Source organism: Anabrus simplex, chromosome 2, assembly GCF_040414725.1.
Source record: "Anabrus simplex isolate iqAnaSimp1 chromosome 2, ASM4041472v1, whole genome shotgun sequence".
NCBI lineage: Eukaryota > Metazoa > Arthropoda > Insecta > Orthoptera > Tettigoniidae > Anabrus > Anabrus simplex.
The window spans coordinates 868,498,475-868,511,778 of record NC_090266.1 but is presented as its reverse complement, the minus strand read 5'-3'; the positions used below and the strand labels follow the sequence as shown (position 1 = coordinate 868,511,778).

At 35.5% G+C, this 13,304-nt stretch overlaps 1 protein-coding gene across 1 annotated transcript in view; it reads right to left on the bottom strand.

Moving 5' to 3' along the window:
- The window catches only part of LOC136863150 (endothelin-converting enzyme 2), a 539,501-nt gene that overhangs the window by 141,363 nt on the left and 384,834 nt on the right, over window positions 1–13,304 (bottom strand). The window contains exons 4-5 of the mRNA XM_067139494.2: window positions 10,532–10,680; window positions 6,437–6,499 (exon numbers count right to left, since the gene is read on the bottom strand). Coding sequence (XP_066995595.1) covers window positions 6,437–6,499; window positions 10,532–10,680 — 212 coding nt within the window. The remainder of the gene's footprint in view (window positions 1–6,436; window positions 6,500–10,531; window positions 10,681–13,304) is intronic.

The following is a 13,304-nucleotide window of genomic DNA, read 5'->3' as shown; positions in this document are numbered from 1 at the left end:
GCAAAAGAAAAACATACTACATTATACCTAAATTGGAATTCAAAGTAACTTCAGAAGAACACAAGATCATTATCTCAGGGTATGCAATGTGTGAATTAATCAAGACTATTAAGGTCTCCCTCCTAATATATATGTGCATATAATGTACTGACCAAGCAAAGTGACTGCAGGTATGGGTCACACAGCTGTAAGTTTGTAATTGGGAGATGGTGGGTTCCAATCCCACCATCAGCAGTCCTGAAGATGGTTTTCTGTGGTTTCACACATTTTTACACCAGGCAAATGCTGGAGCTGTAGCTTAATTAAGGCCATGAACACTTCCTTCCCAATCCTAGCCATTTTCTAATCCATCATTGTTAAACCACTATCATAAAAAAAAATTAATTCATGAGAAAAAGAGGTGAAGAACATTTAAAACAATGCCAAGGCACCATTTGTCCAGGACAAGTGTGGAAAGTGAGGGATTTGCTGCTGGTTTAATGTTGCTAACTTCTTACTTAAATTTTTGGATAGAATGATTTGAACAAGTTAATGATCATACCGATGGAGACCTGTAATCTAAAATTAATAATTTAAACAGGATTGTAGATCAGATTTTCGTTCTAAGTAATGAAATAAAAGAGAATTCAAGGTAATCACTAGTGCATATGCTTAATACACCATGTAAACACTAAGACAAAAGTCACGTATTAAAAAAATTATTCAGAAAAGTATGATTTCTAATCTCCAGAAGTAATGTAATGGAAGACAAGAAATGAGAGGGATATAAACTGAGATGAAATCTCATAAATACTAAATTGTAAAAAATAAACTAAAATTCCTGAGTATATACAGAACACCTTGCTTTGTGGTTATGCTAGCAAACATCAACAATTAACAGCATTTAATGAATTGATGAACTTTCTGTCTCAGGTTGCATGTCAGAATGTTCACTTCATCCCATGTTATTAATCTGGGGAAATACCAATGTACTGTCTTATTTCCCCATAAAAATTATTAACTGGTTAAGCATTAACAGAAAATACAATGTAACTTCAGTTACCACAGATTGAATATTAAAGTTTCACTTGTATAAGTTTTGAAGCTAAATCGACAACTAAAAACAGAAATGTAAAGGAAAGTTTAAAAATGGTTTCCCTGGGATGAAACTCGAGCTAGCCTAATGCTTTGAAGATTGTTAAAAGTAATTTTGAACTGAGGTATCTGCAGTTGCCCATACCAAACAATGTCAAATTAGCTTCTCTCAGAAAACTTGAATGAACAAATGAAATGCAATCAAATAAAAGGTTACTTCATCATTTTATTTGGATAGGTCTCAGTTATGAAAGATTGCCCATGCCTTTCTTGTTAGAATCCTGATGATGGTCTGAGCAGTCTGATGAAAAAATTATTTAGTTGAGTTAGACACCACTGCCCTCCACCCAGTTAAGATACTGTGATCATTTATTGTTAACTGATGAGTAATTTTTTAGTTGATACTAGAGGATTTGGAGACATTTTTTGCATTAATCTTTAAAGTTCATTCTTAAATGAAGAATGTTTTTGAAGAGAATATCAGTCTTCAGTATTGTAAATTAATGTGGAGTTATTCTCCTCACCTTAGAGGATTCACACCTGCATACATACTGTACCATTGTCTGCCACCTGGGCGACTCCCCTAAATGCAGGTAGGTTGTGATTGATTGTTTGATCCACAAGTTTTATTATGTCTAGTCAATTAATCTCCTGCTATTTCTTGATGGCTGCAGTATATTTGCATCTGTATTTTGGCACAGACCAGAGAACAATGTAGCTTCCATCAAAGTCTCAGTCTTATCTATGGCTGTGACAATCTTGATCTATATCTTGAAGATACAGTATTTCTTGAAGATCTACATTAGCCTAGTGTAACAACTTTTATCCTGCTTGAACAAGTTTAATGAAACATATCTATATTCTATGCTTATAATTTAATGTTTTGTGTATATATGTAACCAGCTGTAATTTGTTGCAAGTGATAAATATAATTATGGTTCCATATTGAAGATATTATACTTGGAGGATGCTAATTAATTTATTATTTAACCACCTATTCAATACATTAAAATTTTTATACAATTAGGAATTATCGATCAATTGTTACCTTATGAATGTGAGACATGTTTTGCCTTTCATAGAAGGCATCATCATCCTCAAGGTCAAATCAGGCACCTGGTTTAAAATTAAAGTATAATTATTAAAATCTAATATTAACATTTTTACAATAGGAGCAGTCTAACGAAAAGAATTCAATATTCAGTATTAAAGTGTATAACAACAATATCAGCCATTGGCTGCTGATTACTAGTTGTGTAAGGAACAGATAAAGTGCTTAGTAGCAGTGGTCCAATTTGAAAATTTAAATATTACATTATTTGGAATGTTAGGAAAAATATACCAGCAATTTGAGAGAATGTTAAATGAGACATTACTCAGAAGTAAAGTTGTAATATTGGAAAAACTGTCTGGTTGAAGTCTTAGGTTCAAGTGAATTATGTTGTTGTAGCAAGTTAGTAAAGTTCAGGTGTAATGTTGTTGACATTAGCGTGCGAGTGCAACGTAATGAGTTTTACATCAGTATCACTCAACACATCAAATGTCAATTCAGAATGGCCATGTACATATTTCTGTGTGTTGTTATACAATAGTGGCTAGTGAAATTATATATGAGTAGTCATTGATAGTAATATTTTTAATTAATACATTCTTACAGAGAGAGAGAGAGAGAGAGAGGGGGTGAGAGTGAGAGAGGGGGGATTGTTTCAGTCATTATGGTTTCTGCACCAGTGAGTGGTGTTTTAATTACTTTCTGATTAAAAGAAGGTACAGTGCAAAGGGATTTGAGTCATTATGGTTTCGCATCAGTGAGTGGTGATTTAATTACCAGTACTTTCAGATTAAAACTGGGTACAGTGCAAAGTTATTTTTGTAGAACTTGCTAGTGGTTTAACACTGCATTAACTCAGATAATGTTTCAGCAATGACGGGGTAGGAAAGGGTTAAGACTGGCTGTGGCCTTAATTACGATGGTGGTAAAAATGGGAAACTATGGAAAACCATCATCGGGGCTGCCAATGGTGAAGTTCAAACCCACCATCTCTCAAATGCAGCTCACAGCTAAACAAACTGAACCTCACAGCCAACTCACTCTGTGAAGTTTCTTTTTATCTTTTTAATGTTTGCTTTGTGCAAATATAGAGGGGCTATTGTTAGCGCTGGGATTCAAACCTTGAACTACAAGGAAATTCAGTGGTCTAAAATCTCTGAGCTGTGGAAGTGGATCAGCATAATTCTTATTCTCAGGAAAACTTCAAATACTGAATACATTTTATGCCTGTAACTGCTTTGTTCACTGCATTTTAGGAAGAAACTGATCTTCACATTTAAAGTATAAAAAGGCATCTAAAATTAAAATTCTGACAAAACTAAACAAATATTTAAGGAATACATTCTGAAATCTAAAATTAAGATAGAAAGAAATTCACATGGGATGCATTTACACATATAGTTCAAAGTAACCTAACAAAAAGTAATGAATAAATGTTTGTTACATAGTACCAATAGCTTCTGGTCCAAATGGGGACAGGAAGGTCTGCATGGCAGATGAATACAATGCAACACTACCAAGTACAAATGCTCTAAATATGTCATTAAGGAACCTCAACTGGTGCATTGAGCTTTAACATTATTCTCTGTACCCAGAAATGTTGCTCTTCCAGTCTGAATGTCAGCAGCTACCACAGCATGTTACTGCTAAACACTTGGTAAATTCATTAAGTCATACACCATGTAGGAAATGCATCTAGAGGGGGCACAATAACCAAATGACATTGCCACTAGCTGCTCACCAAGGTGGATGCAGTTTAAATCTCGCATGTGGGATTTTTGAAATGAAATGTCCTGTCCCCCACGGTTCAGAATCAACGTAAAGATGGAGGTCCTGTGGCTATATCAATGGTCACATAAAACTACATTTGTCTGGACTTCTGGCTGAAAACAAAAGTCAATATGCAACTTCTAAAGGTGTAAATTTTGGTGAAAAGGTGTCAAAAGGGATGAAAGTTGGTTTACTTTCTAAGTAACTGAAAAAAAAAAAAAAAAACCCACAAATGCACAACAGGACATGTACCACAAGAATACATGGTCAAAAGTAAAGTTAACTCATGTCCTCTCATATTCCTTGAGGCGATACTGCTCTTTTCTGGCACAGTCTCAACAGAGAAGAGCTACATGTACCTATTTAATCAGATACTAGACATTTCAGCAATCTTAAAATAGTGATGAAAAGTACGCTTATTGTCTGATGCTTGGAGTCACGTTGATGCTCTCCAACGATATAGTTCTGCATTTTTATGAGCCAGTTTTCTTTCAGTAATGCATGGCAATTACGTTTAATCTATTTCTGGAGAAAGAGGTGAAGGAATTATTGTATCAGACAGCACTTACAGTTTTAACAGAGAATAGTATTCTTCCTTTCAGTTTTCTTTCAATGATGTGCGATATCATACTTCTCCACCAGTTTTGCTTTGTATTGTGATCTGAATGAAAAGAAAGTAGCAGCAGTGGCCTCAATTAAGGTACAGCCCCTGCACTAGCCTGGTATGAAAATGGGCAACCAGGCAAAAGCCATCTTAAAACTGCAGATGGTGGTATTTAAATCCACTATCTCCTAATTGCAAACTCACAGCTAAGCTACACAAACTCCATAGTCAACTCACTTGGTTTGTTGTCAGTAATGTGAAAATATAGTGATATTTTAACTTGGACTTTTAAGATATGAAAGTTGTCAAAATCTATTTAGAATTCATTGCTAAAACTCAAGAGTACAAGCATTTGACAAGAATTCTATAGTTAAATCAACAAAATACAAATATGATTCCAGCCATCTAACAACGCTTGATACATGTCTCCAGAACAATAAGAAAATATTCATGAACAAGAACAGGAGTGGTGGTGGTGGTGGTGGTGGTGGTGGTGGTGGTGGTGGTGGTGGTTTTTGTTTTAAAAGGAAGTACAACTAGGTAACTATCCTCAACCAAAAAATAAATGAAATAGGAGGAAACATGATCCACCCATCCACCCAGCCTGCCCTCAGCCCCACTCTACTTTGTCCAGGAATTCTGAGGAGAACACCCCAAAAATAACAATAGTATTCTACTTCTTGTTTCTCTGACTTTGAGAAATATCCTATTTACAAGATCGTGACCAGAAAAAAAATGAAAAGTATTTTGATAGCCGATTCCAAAAATTCCAAAACGTAACACAAGATGTCTTATTCTTGCAATTGAAGAAAGAAACTAATTTCTTCAAGGGGTTCAAAATTCTTTACTCAACACCTTTGCTCATTGCCAAACAAAATCACTCAATACTGAAATAAACTTTCAATACAATAAAGTCTTTGCAACTACATTCCAGTAATTGTACACATACCCAAGTTATGAACAACTTACATTAGGTTACATCTCATTTTAATAGCCTCATTCAATTCTATACAGTCCTCCAATTTTATTCTCTCCAACTACCTCATCATTTTGAATACCTTAACTATAATCTGCCCAGCTAATGCTTACTTTGGTCATGTTGGCAAAAGACCTGAAGGCCTTAATCTTGCCAGGTAAAATAAAACATTACTAACTAACTAACTATCTGAAATTCCTCCGGGAAAAATGGTGTCTAAACAAGAGCACATAATCACATTCTATTGCTGTCCATGAATTAATAGCTTGAACAATGTCCTTTCCATTCTTCAGCCTCATTCTTTGTTTCATTCTCTCCTAAGTCTGCCTGAAGCTAGTTTGTAAATTCATGTGACGGTTGACATCCTGATGATAGCCACAGGACATCCAGTTTTATGTGGACACCAAACCAAAGGGATGTGTCTTTTCATTTCAAAAAATCCCAGACATATTGGCCAGGATTCAAACCGGGCTTGCATGGGTAGGATGCCAGTGTTGGTACCACTTTGCTGTCATGTTCCTTAAAGTTTTCCTAAAACCAGTGCTAGTCTGGAGTATAATAATAATGGCTATCTCAAAAATCTGCAAAATTTCTTCTCTCTTGAGTTTCTATCATAATTAACTTTTAGATAATAGTTTTCGGCCAAAAGCATTGGAAGTAGAGACCTAGTTGAAAGTTATACAGGTAAATCCAATTAATTATTAAAGTCATCTTTTCCTAGAAAGGCTGCTTTCACTACAGGTCAGATTTAAATACCTTCAGATCTGTACAAAATCTTTGTGTTCATTTATCATAGCATCAGTTTATGACTAATCACTGGCCTTAGATATTCTAGAATCACGATAATGTCCATATGAAACAAATATATTCCTCATTATATCTTAGACTAACACTTATGATCACTATGTAAAAGGAAGTGTACCATAGATCAAAGTTTAAGTGTTGAAAGGTAGAAACTTACCCCTGTGTCAGGTGGTCGATAATAGTAACTCTTGTCCGGTAGGTCCAAGCCTGAGGGAGAGATCTGAAACAGAATATCAAAAAAAAAAAATTTTAAACTGGAAATAGTCAGTGTCACTTTACACAGGATGCTTCTTCCTCTCAAACTGATAAAGATGTTTAACAATATTCTTCAAATTTTTTACAGATGTTTAATGTTGTACTAACTCCAAAAGACATTCAGTGACAATGGTATAGGTAAAAAGCAGCCATGGCACCACTGGTGTTTGTATGTGATAGTAGCCTCAAGTCTTCCGTCGTGCACTATAGTGCTTGCGTGTCGGCAGCTGTGGTGGTGTGGGAGATGTGGGGGTTGAAAGTAGCCAACCATATACAGTATAAATAAACATGTGTGTCATTATATTTCACCTTCCAGCACAACTACCCATCACCGCAGACCACTGGTGTTTGCATGTAACAGTAGCCTCGAGTCTCCCGTTGTGCACTATAGTGTTGCGAGTTGGTAGCTGTGGTGGTGTGGGAGATATGTGGGTTGAAAACGGCCAACTATATATAACTAAACATGTGTGTCTGTATATTTCACCTTCCAGGCATAACTACTCACTGCAGACCAATGGTGGTTGTACGTGATAGTAGCCGTGAGTTTCCCGCTGTGCACTACACTGGTTGCGTGTTGGTAGCTGTAGTGGTGCAGAAGATGTGAGAATTGAAAGTGGCCAAGTTCGTCACCGAATGTATTCAAGTGCGAGAATGTACCGGTAAGATTGGAGTAAGAATGTACTCTACAAGGTTGTGATGTGTATTCGTTGGTTTTATATACCATCTATGATTCATCTGGCAGGAGTATGGTGATCTCAGAACCATAACAGTTTGCAGCTTGAGTACACTTCAATGTATTTTCGGTAGTTCTTGAATATAAAGCAGATAACAATGCCATGCTTGCAATGGGCTTTAGAAAGATCAATAAACAATGTGTGCACAACTTACTGAGTGCAAGGTTCACCAAGTAAAATGTAATTGAGGCTAATTCTTCCAAACTCACATGCTCTGGAAACAGCTCTCCTTCAAGCAGCTCTAAACGGAAGATCCGGTACGTAAACAGTGTAAAGAAAACAGCGGGTTTAAGTTAAATGATTTAGAATTATTGACTACTACAGTGAAATTGGCATATGTTTGTAAGCAGTCTGGTAACAGCAGCAAAATGTGGTGTGATAAATATTTTTGTAAAAAAAAATGTATGGATAAAAGTAAAACGTGAAAACTGAAAAGTAGAAAGTGAAAAGTGAATAGTGAAGTGTGAAAAGTGAAAATATAAAGCGATAAATGCCAGAGTGGAAGAGAGAATTTTCACAATCCTGAATAGCATCACAAAGACAAAAGATGGCATGGAGGAATGAAACAGAAGAAGAAGAAGAAGAAGAAGAAGAAGCATGTGTAGCATTGCTATGAGAAAATTCTCAATGGAACAGAGAATAACAACATGAAAAGTGTTCAATCAATCACCACTGATCTATATTTAGTTGCCCAGGTGGCAGATTCCCTATCAGTTGTTTACCTAGCTTTTTCTTAAAGTTTTCGAACAATTTGGAAATTTATCAAACATTTTCCTTGATAATTTATTCCAAGAATCCCACTGATCTCAAATGATTTGTCATTTTATTTCAAATGATAACAATTTCCAGTGAGATCAGCTTATACTATGACCATCAATTAGACTCAGGGCCACTCGTTCCACTATTATGAAGTTAATTTGAAAGATTTCTGTTTGAGCATACACAAGACAACAAGACATCAAATGTAGTGTATAAAAATGTATTTTTATGAAATTACTTGGTATGCAGGATATTTATGTACATCAAAAAAAAAAACTAAAAGAAGAAACAGAAGAGAAAATGCATAGATATACACAAAAAACCAACAGCAAAGGAGGTTATCTTAATAATAATAATAATAATAATAATAATAATAATAATAATAATAGAGGAGCAACATTGCAAAGTGCATCATGTCCACCTATGGCCAAAATTGAGTTTGATGCAGTTTCATGTAGTTTTTCGTGTGCTGTATCATGATGCAAAATCAAATGGTGTCAAACCATGTGTTTTACTAGTGTAAATGAGGCTTGAAATGTGAGTGTCATTCAAAACATATTTTGTCCACGAAATGACCGGAGCAAACCATGTTATGTCCATGGACATGTTCTGTAACTCTGGATACAGTGTAAGATTGTTGCATTCTTATTTTGGATAATCTGCAAATTAGGTGCCATTCACTTACCATAACAATGGACAGACAGAGTTCAATTGCAGTATGATGATGGAGCAAGATCTCACTGTAGGGGAGCACAAACATGAAAAGTACACATGTTTTTATCTATAATATACAATATTTCTTCTAAAAGCACCGGTTTTCTTCAGCTACAATAAAGTTTCATAATTTAAGTAATTCAATACAATTTTAAAATATCCCATTTCCACATTGTGCAGATTAAATCACATTATATCCAAAGAGTTTTTGTGATTTTTGTAAAATCCAATTCTGAAATCAGTTAATTTTCAGTGGTTCCTGGATGCATGCATAAAATAGAACAACTACACTTTTACTGCTTAGTGATTACTTGGCTGGTTTCGCTATAATCAGTTTTTTGTTTCTCTTGTGAAATTTTGTTCAGTGGACATAATGCACTTTGCAACAATACTGCTCAATTTCATTTAACTATTGGTAGCCTGGTGCAACCCTTGTAAAACAGACACTCCAATGAGGGTGGGCGGAATCTGCGTGTAAGTGGGGTGAACGAAAGTGTAGCATGCGAATTGCATGAATTTTGGGTACAGTACAAAGACCCGGACCCTGAGCCACGGGAATTAACTGTTAAGGATTAAAATCCCTGAAATGCCTAGGGAGCTAATTCAGGGCTCCAAGAACTGAACACCAAGATGCTGACCTGTGAGCCATGAATCCAGACAACAGAATTGATAATGTGATTTAAATAATAGTATAGACTTCTATAGCAGTTGTGTTGCTTCAAACTGTCTGAAGGTAATATCTCATCTCCCATTCAGTAAATGCACATTTAATAAACTTGACAAGAAATAAATGGAAATTCTCCTTATAAACTGAAAGAGACTTTCTAGTAATGCATTATCCTACAGGGAGTACCATACCCATTATTTCATGCTTTGGTCCATTAGAATACATAACAACAAATAAAAGTTCTGAAACCATCAATCATCTAGTTGATTTTATAACTTGTTTTTCTGTTGTAACAGTTTGTCTGCACATTATATGTTCAGGTTTCTTAAGATCATAAAATGTTCAACTACAGTAGAATCTCGTTAATCTGAACCAATACGGACCGGAGTCTGTTCGGATTACGAAATTTTTGGATTAACCAGAGAATATCTTCTAATAATAATGTTATTGTTTTTATGTCTCAATAACTACTTTTATGGTTTCCGGAGATGCCTAGGTTCCGGGATTTTCTCCCGCAGGATTTCTTTTACGTGCCGGTAAGTCTATTACGTGAAGCTGACGTATTTGAGCACCTTCAAATACCACCGGACTGAGCCAGGATCGAACTTGCTAAGTTGGGGTCAGAAGGCCAGCACCTCAACCGTGTGAGGAAAATAGTTTCTACAATACAGTACAGTACATACTGTAATTTTAAATGTCCATTCTTTAGCAGTTACATTCATAAAACGCTGTAAAAAATTACAGTAGGGTAATTAAGAACCCGTAGAGGAGAAAACGACTAAAACTAGGTTACAACTTGTCTCCTTAAATAACATTAAGTTATTCTAGTAAAATATGACATAAAATGCAAGTAAATCTTCATTCTATAATGCTATAATAAGTTCTTTCATTTCAATAAGGAGAATTTTTTTTAAAAATTGAATATTTTAGTTCAGATTAACCGGACTTTCAGATTAACGAGGTTCTAAGTGTACATCACATTATCTCAAAATTTCAAAAGTTATACAAAACTGGATACTACCGATTACACTAATAATATCTGATATCTGGGAAATTAAGTCTCTTTTATCAGAAAAGATTTTCACTATTTTGCAATTTCCAACAGATGATATTAATACAGTACCTGAATGATAGGTTTGGATGGTTTCTGAGGATCAGGCACCACCTGCACACGAAAGAAGGGGGATACATTATGTTCAGAATGCAGTCTCACCAATACATTTCTGATATCCCATGTATGTAGAGAGAAATCTCGCAAAACACTCCAGCCTCCTGTAACATAACAAGAACATAAACTTATTCATCACTCATAATAAAATTATTTTAACAATACTCTCCTCAACTTCCTATCACATAAACATTTTGATATCACATCATCTTGAAAGATACACGCAGCCAACAAGTTTGTGTGTTGAATGTGAATAACAAAAGAGAATAATAAATGATGTTATTGGTTTTACAATTTTTGGAGATGCTGAAGTACCAAAATTTTGACCACAGGAGGTCTTTTACTTGCCAGTAAATCTACCAACATGGGGCTGGCATATTTGAACACCTTCAAATAGAACTGGACTGATTCAGAATTGAACTTGCCTACTTGGACAGGAGAAAGTAAAAAAGAGGCTGCCAAAGTATGATCGAATTACATTCTCACAGGCACATAAGATATTGGATTCTTCCAGTTAATGAGAGAAATCATAAATTACAAGAGATTTTGCTGACTTTATTACAGTCTGATAGTTGTACATGACTAACCTCACTGGAACTCTTTCAATCATTTATTAATAGCCATCCTCAGCAACTGACTTCTAGGACAGGAACAGCTGATGTCTTGGGCCTGTTACCAATATTGTAGTAATGATATAGTTGTAATGTATGGAATTTAAACTGTGCCTGTTCATTGATAATGTTTGTGCTTTGAAATACACTGCGTGGGTATATTTCATATTTTGTAGAATGTTAAGGGTACAGAAAATTTCCATGTTCTGTTTACACGTCTGTGTACTTTTATGTTCTGTGCCCAGGAAGTATAGTAGCTGGTAAATTAAATGCAGATTCTGCATTATATCCAAGTGCTCCAAATTGTTCTGTGTACTATGTTTTTTAAAATTTTGTTTGATTTGCCCAATGTAGAATTTGGAGCATACACTATGTATGAGTTTGTAAATAAGAGTGAGAGAGCGTGTGTGCGTGTGTGCATGTGTGCGTGCATGTCAGTGGCATATACTAAGGGCTACCAAGGTGAAGCCCAAACCTCAAATGAGAATGATGGAAATCTAAAGCACATTATAATGTAAGCATCTGACACATTATTTCATTTACAAAACTTGAAAGCAATGAGAAAAAATATCACTCGCATTTCTGAGAACAAGGCACCAGAGACTGATCTTGCAAGCCCAGGCACTCCATCTCTCTCCCCGCGACTTGCCTCACACAGCTTGCTGCTGAATGTCCACTAGGTGCAGGGACCAGGGAGATAGGTGTGCTAGACTTCACTCTGTCAGATCACCGCTGCTAATGAAGGAGAGATAGCTCAAAGACTCGAAGTTTTCCGGAAGTTTTCCGAACTGACACGATTGATGCATGAGCTATGGTACCATACGTTTGTTGTTGCATGTGCAAGACGTCTTACTGATTGTTTATAGTTTAGAACTATGTGTATTTTAGTAGTATTAATGTTCTCAGAACAATTTTAGTTTATTTGAAGTTGCAGTGTATAATATGACTGACTGTGTGGGGTTATTTATATGAAATGGCTGAACCACGTGTAATAAAACTGTTACCCAGTACTGGATAAAGCATTCTTGCAATTGAATTATGAAGGTAAATTGCTGATAGTTAAAAATGGTAAGCTTATGCCAACTCTTCCTCGGAATTAACCCCCTTGTATTCTTAATTCCCCTGGCTTGGGGACTGGGTGTTTATGAAATCCTTGCCATTAATTTCGTCCTCGTTACATCACCACCAAGCCTTTCCAGAGGCCACACATTATTATTATTATTATTATTATTATTATTATTATTATTATTATTATTAAGTTAAAATGTACAATCTTACAGAATTACCAGTGATTGTACCCGTCATTCACTGGTTTATTAGCTTCCTCGGTAGATAAATGGTGGTGTCCGACCCATGATCATGGGTTTGATTCCAAACAACCATGCATTCCTCATCGCATATAATGTACTTCCTCACCTCATACTTCTGATGATGATGATGATGATGCTTGTTGTTTAAAGGGGCCTAACATCGAGGTATCGGCCCCTAACCTCATACTTCTGACTTAATTATATAGATAATAGAATGCTGGTGTTTCACTCCCATTTACTTCTACATCCTGGTAGGAAGACACTGCAGGGCTGCTGTTATAGGAGTAATATAGTTTTCTTTTTATAGGTAAATCTGCTAAAATGAAATGCAATCCTTCAAGTTTAGTGTTCTTTTTCGTTGGTTGGAATTGAACCCATGGTCATGGGTTGGTCACCACCACCACTGATCTACCGAGGAAGCTTATAAACCAGTGAACAATGGGTATGACCATTGGTAATGCTCTAAAATTCAAAATCATCATCATCATCATCATCATCATCATCATCATCATTATTCTCTTTGGCATGAGAAAACCAAACACAATTTTAAATACTGTTCACTTCTGTTTCATAACTTGTATTCAGAATGTTTTACTTTATTTACAAGTTGCTTTACGTCACACCGACACAGATATGGCGATGAATGCTTTATTTCATAATGCCTTTTGATATTGTACTTTTTCATAATAAAATACTATTTGCACATTAAACATTATACTGTAGTACATTATTTCCTTCAAATGTGCATCGAAATAAATTATCCAACTGAGAATTTTTAAGCAAAGAACAAGATTCCATTCAACTGGT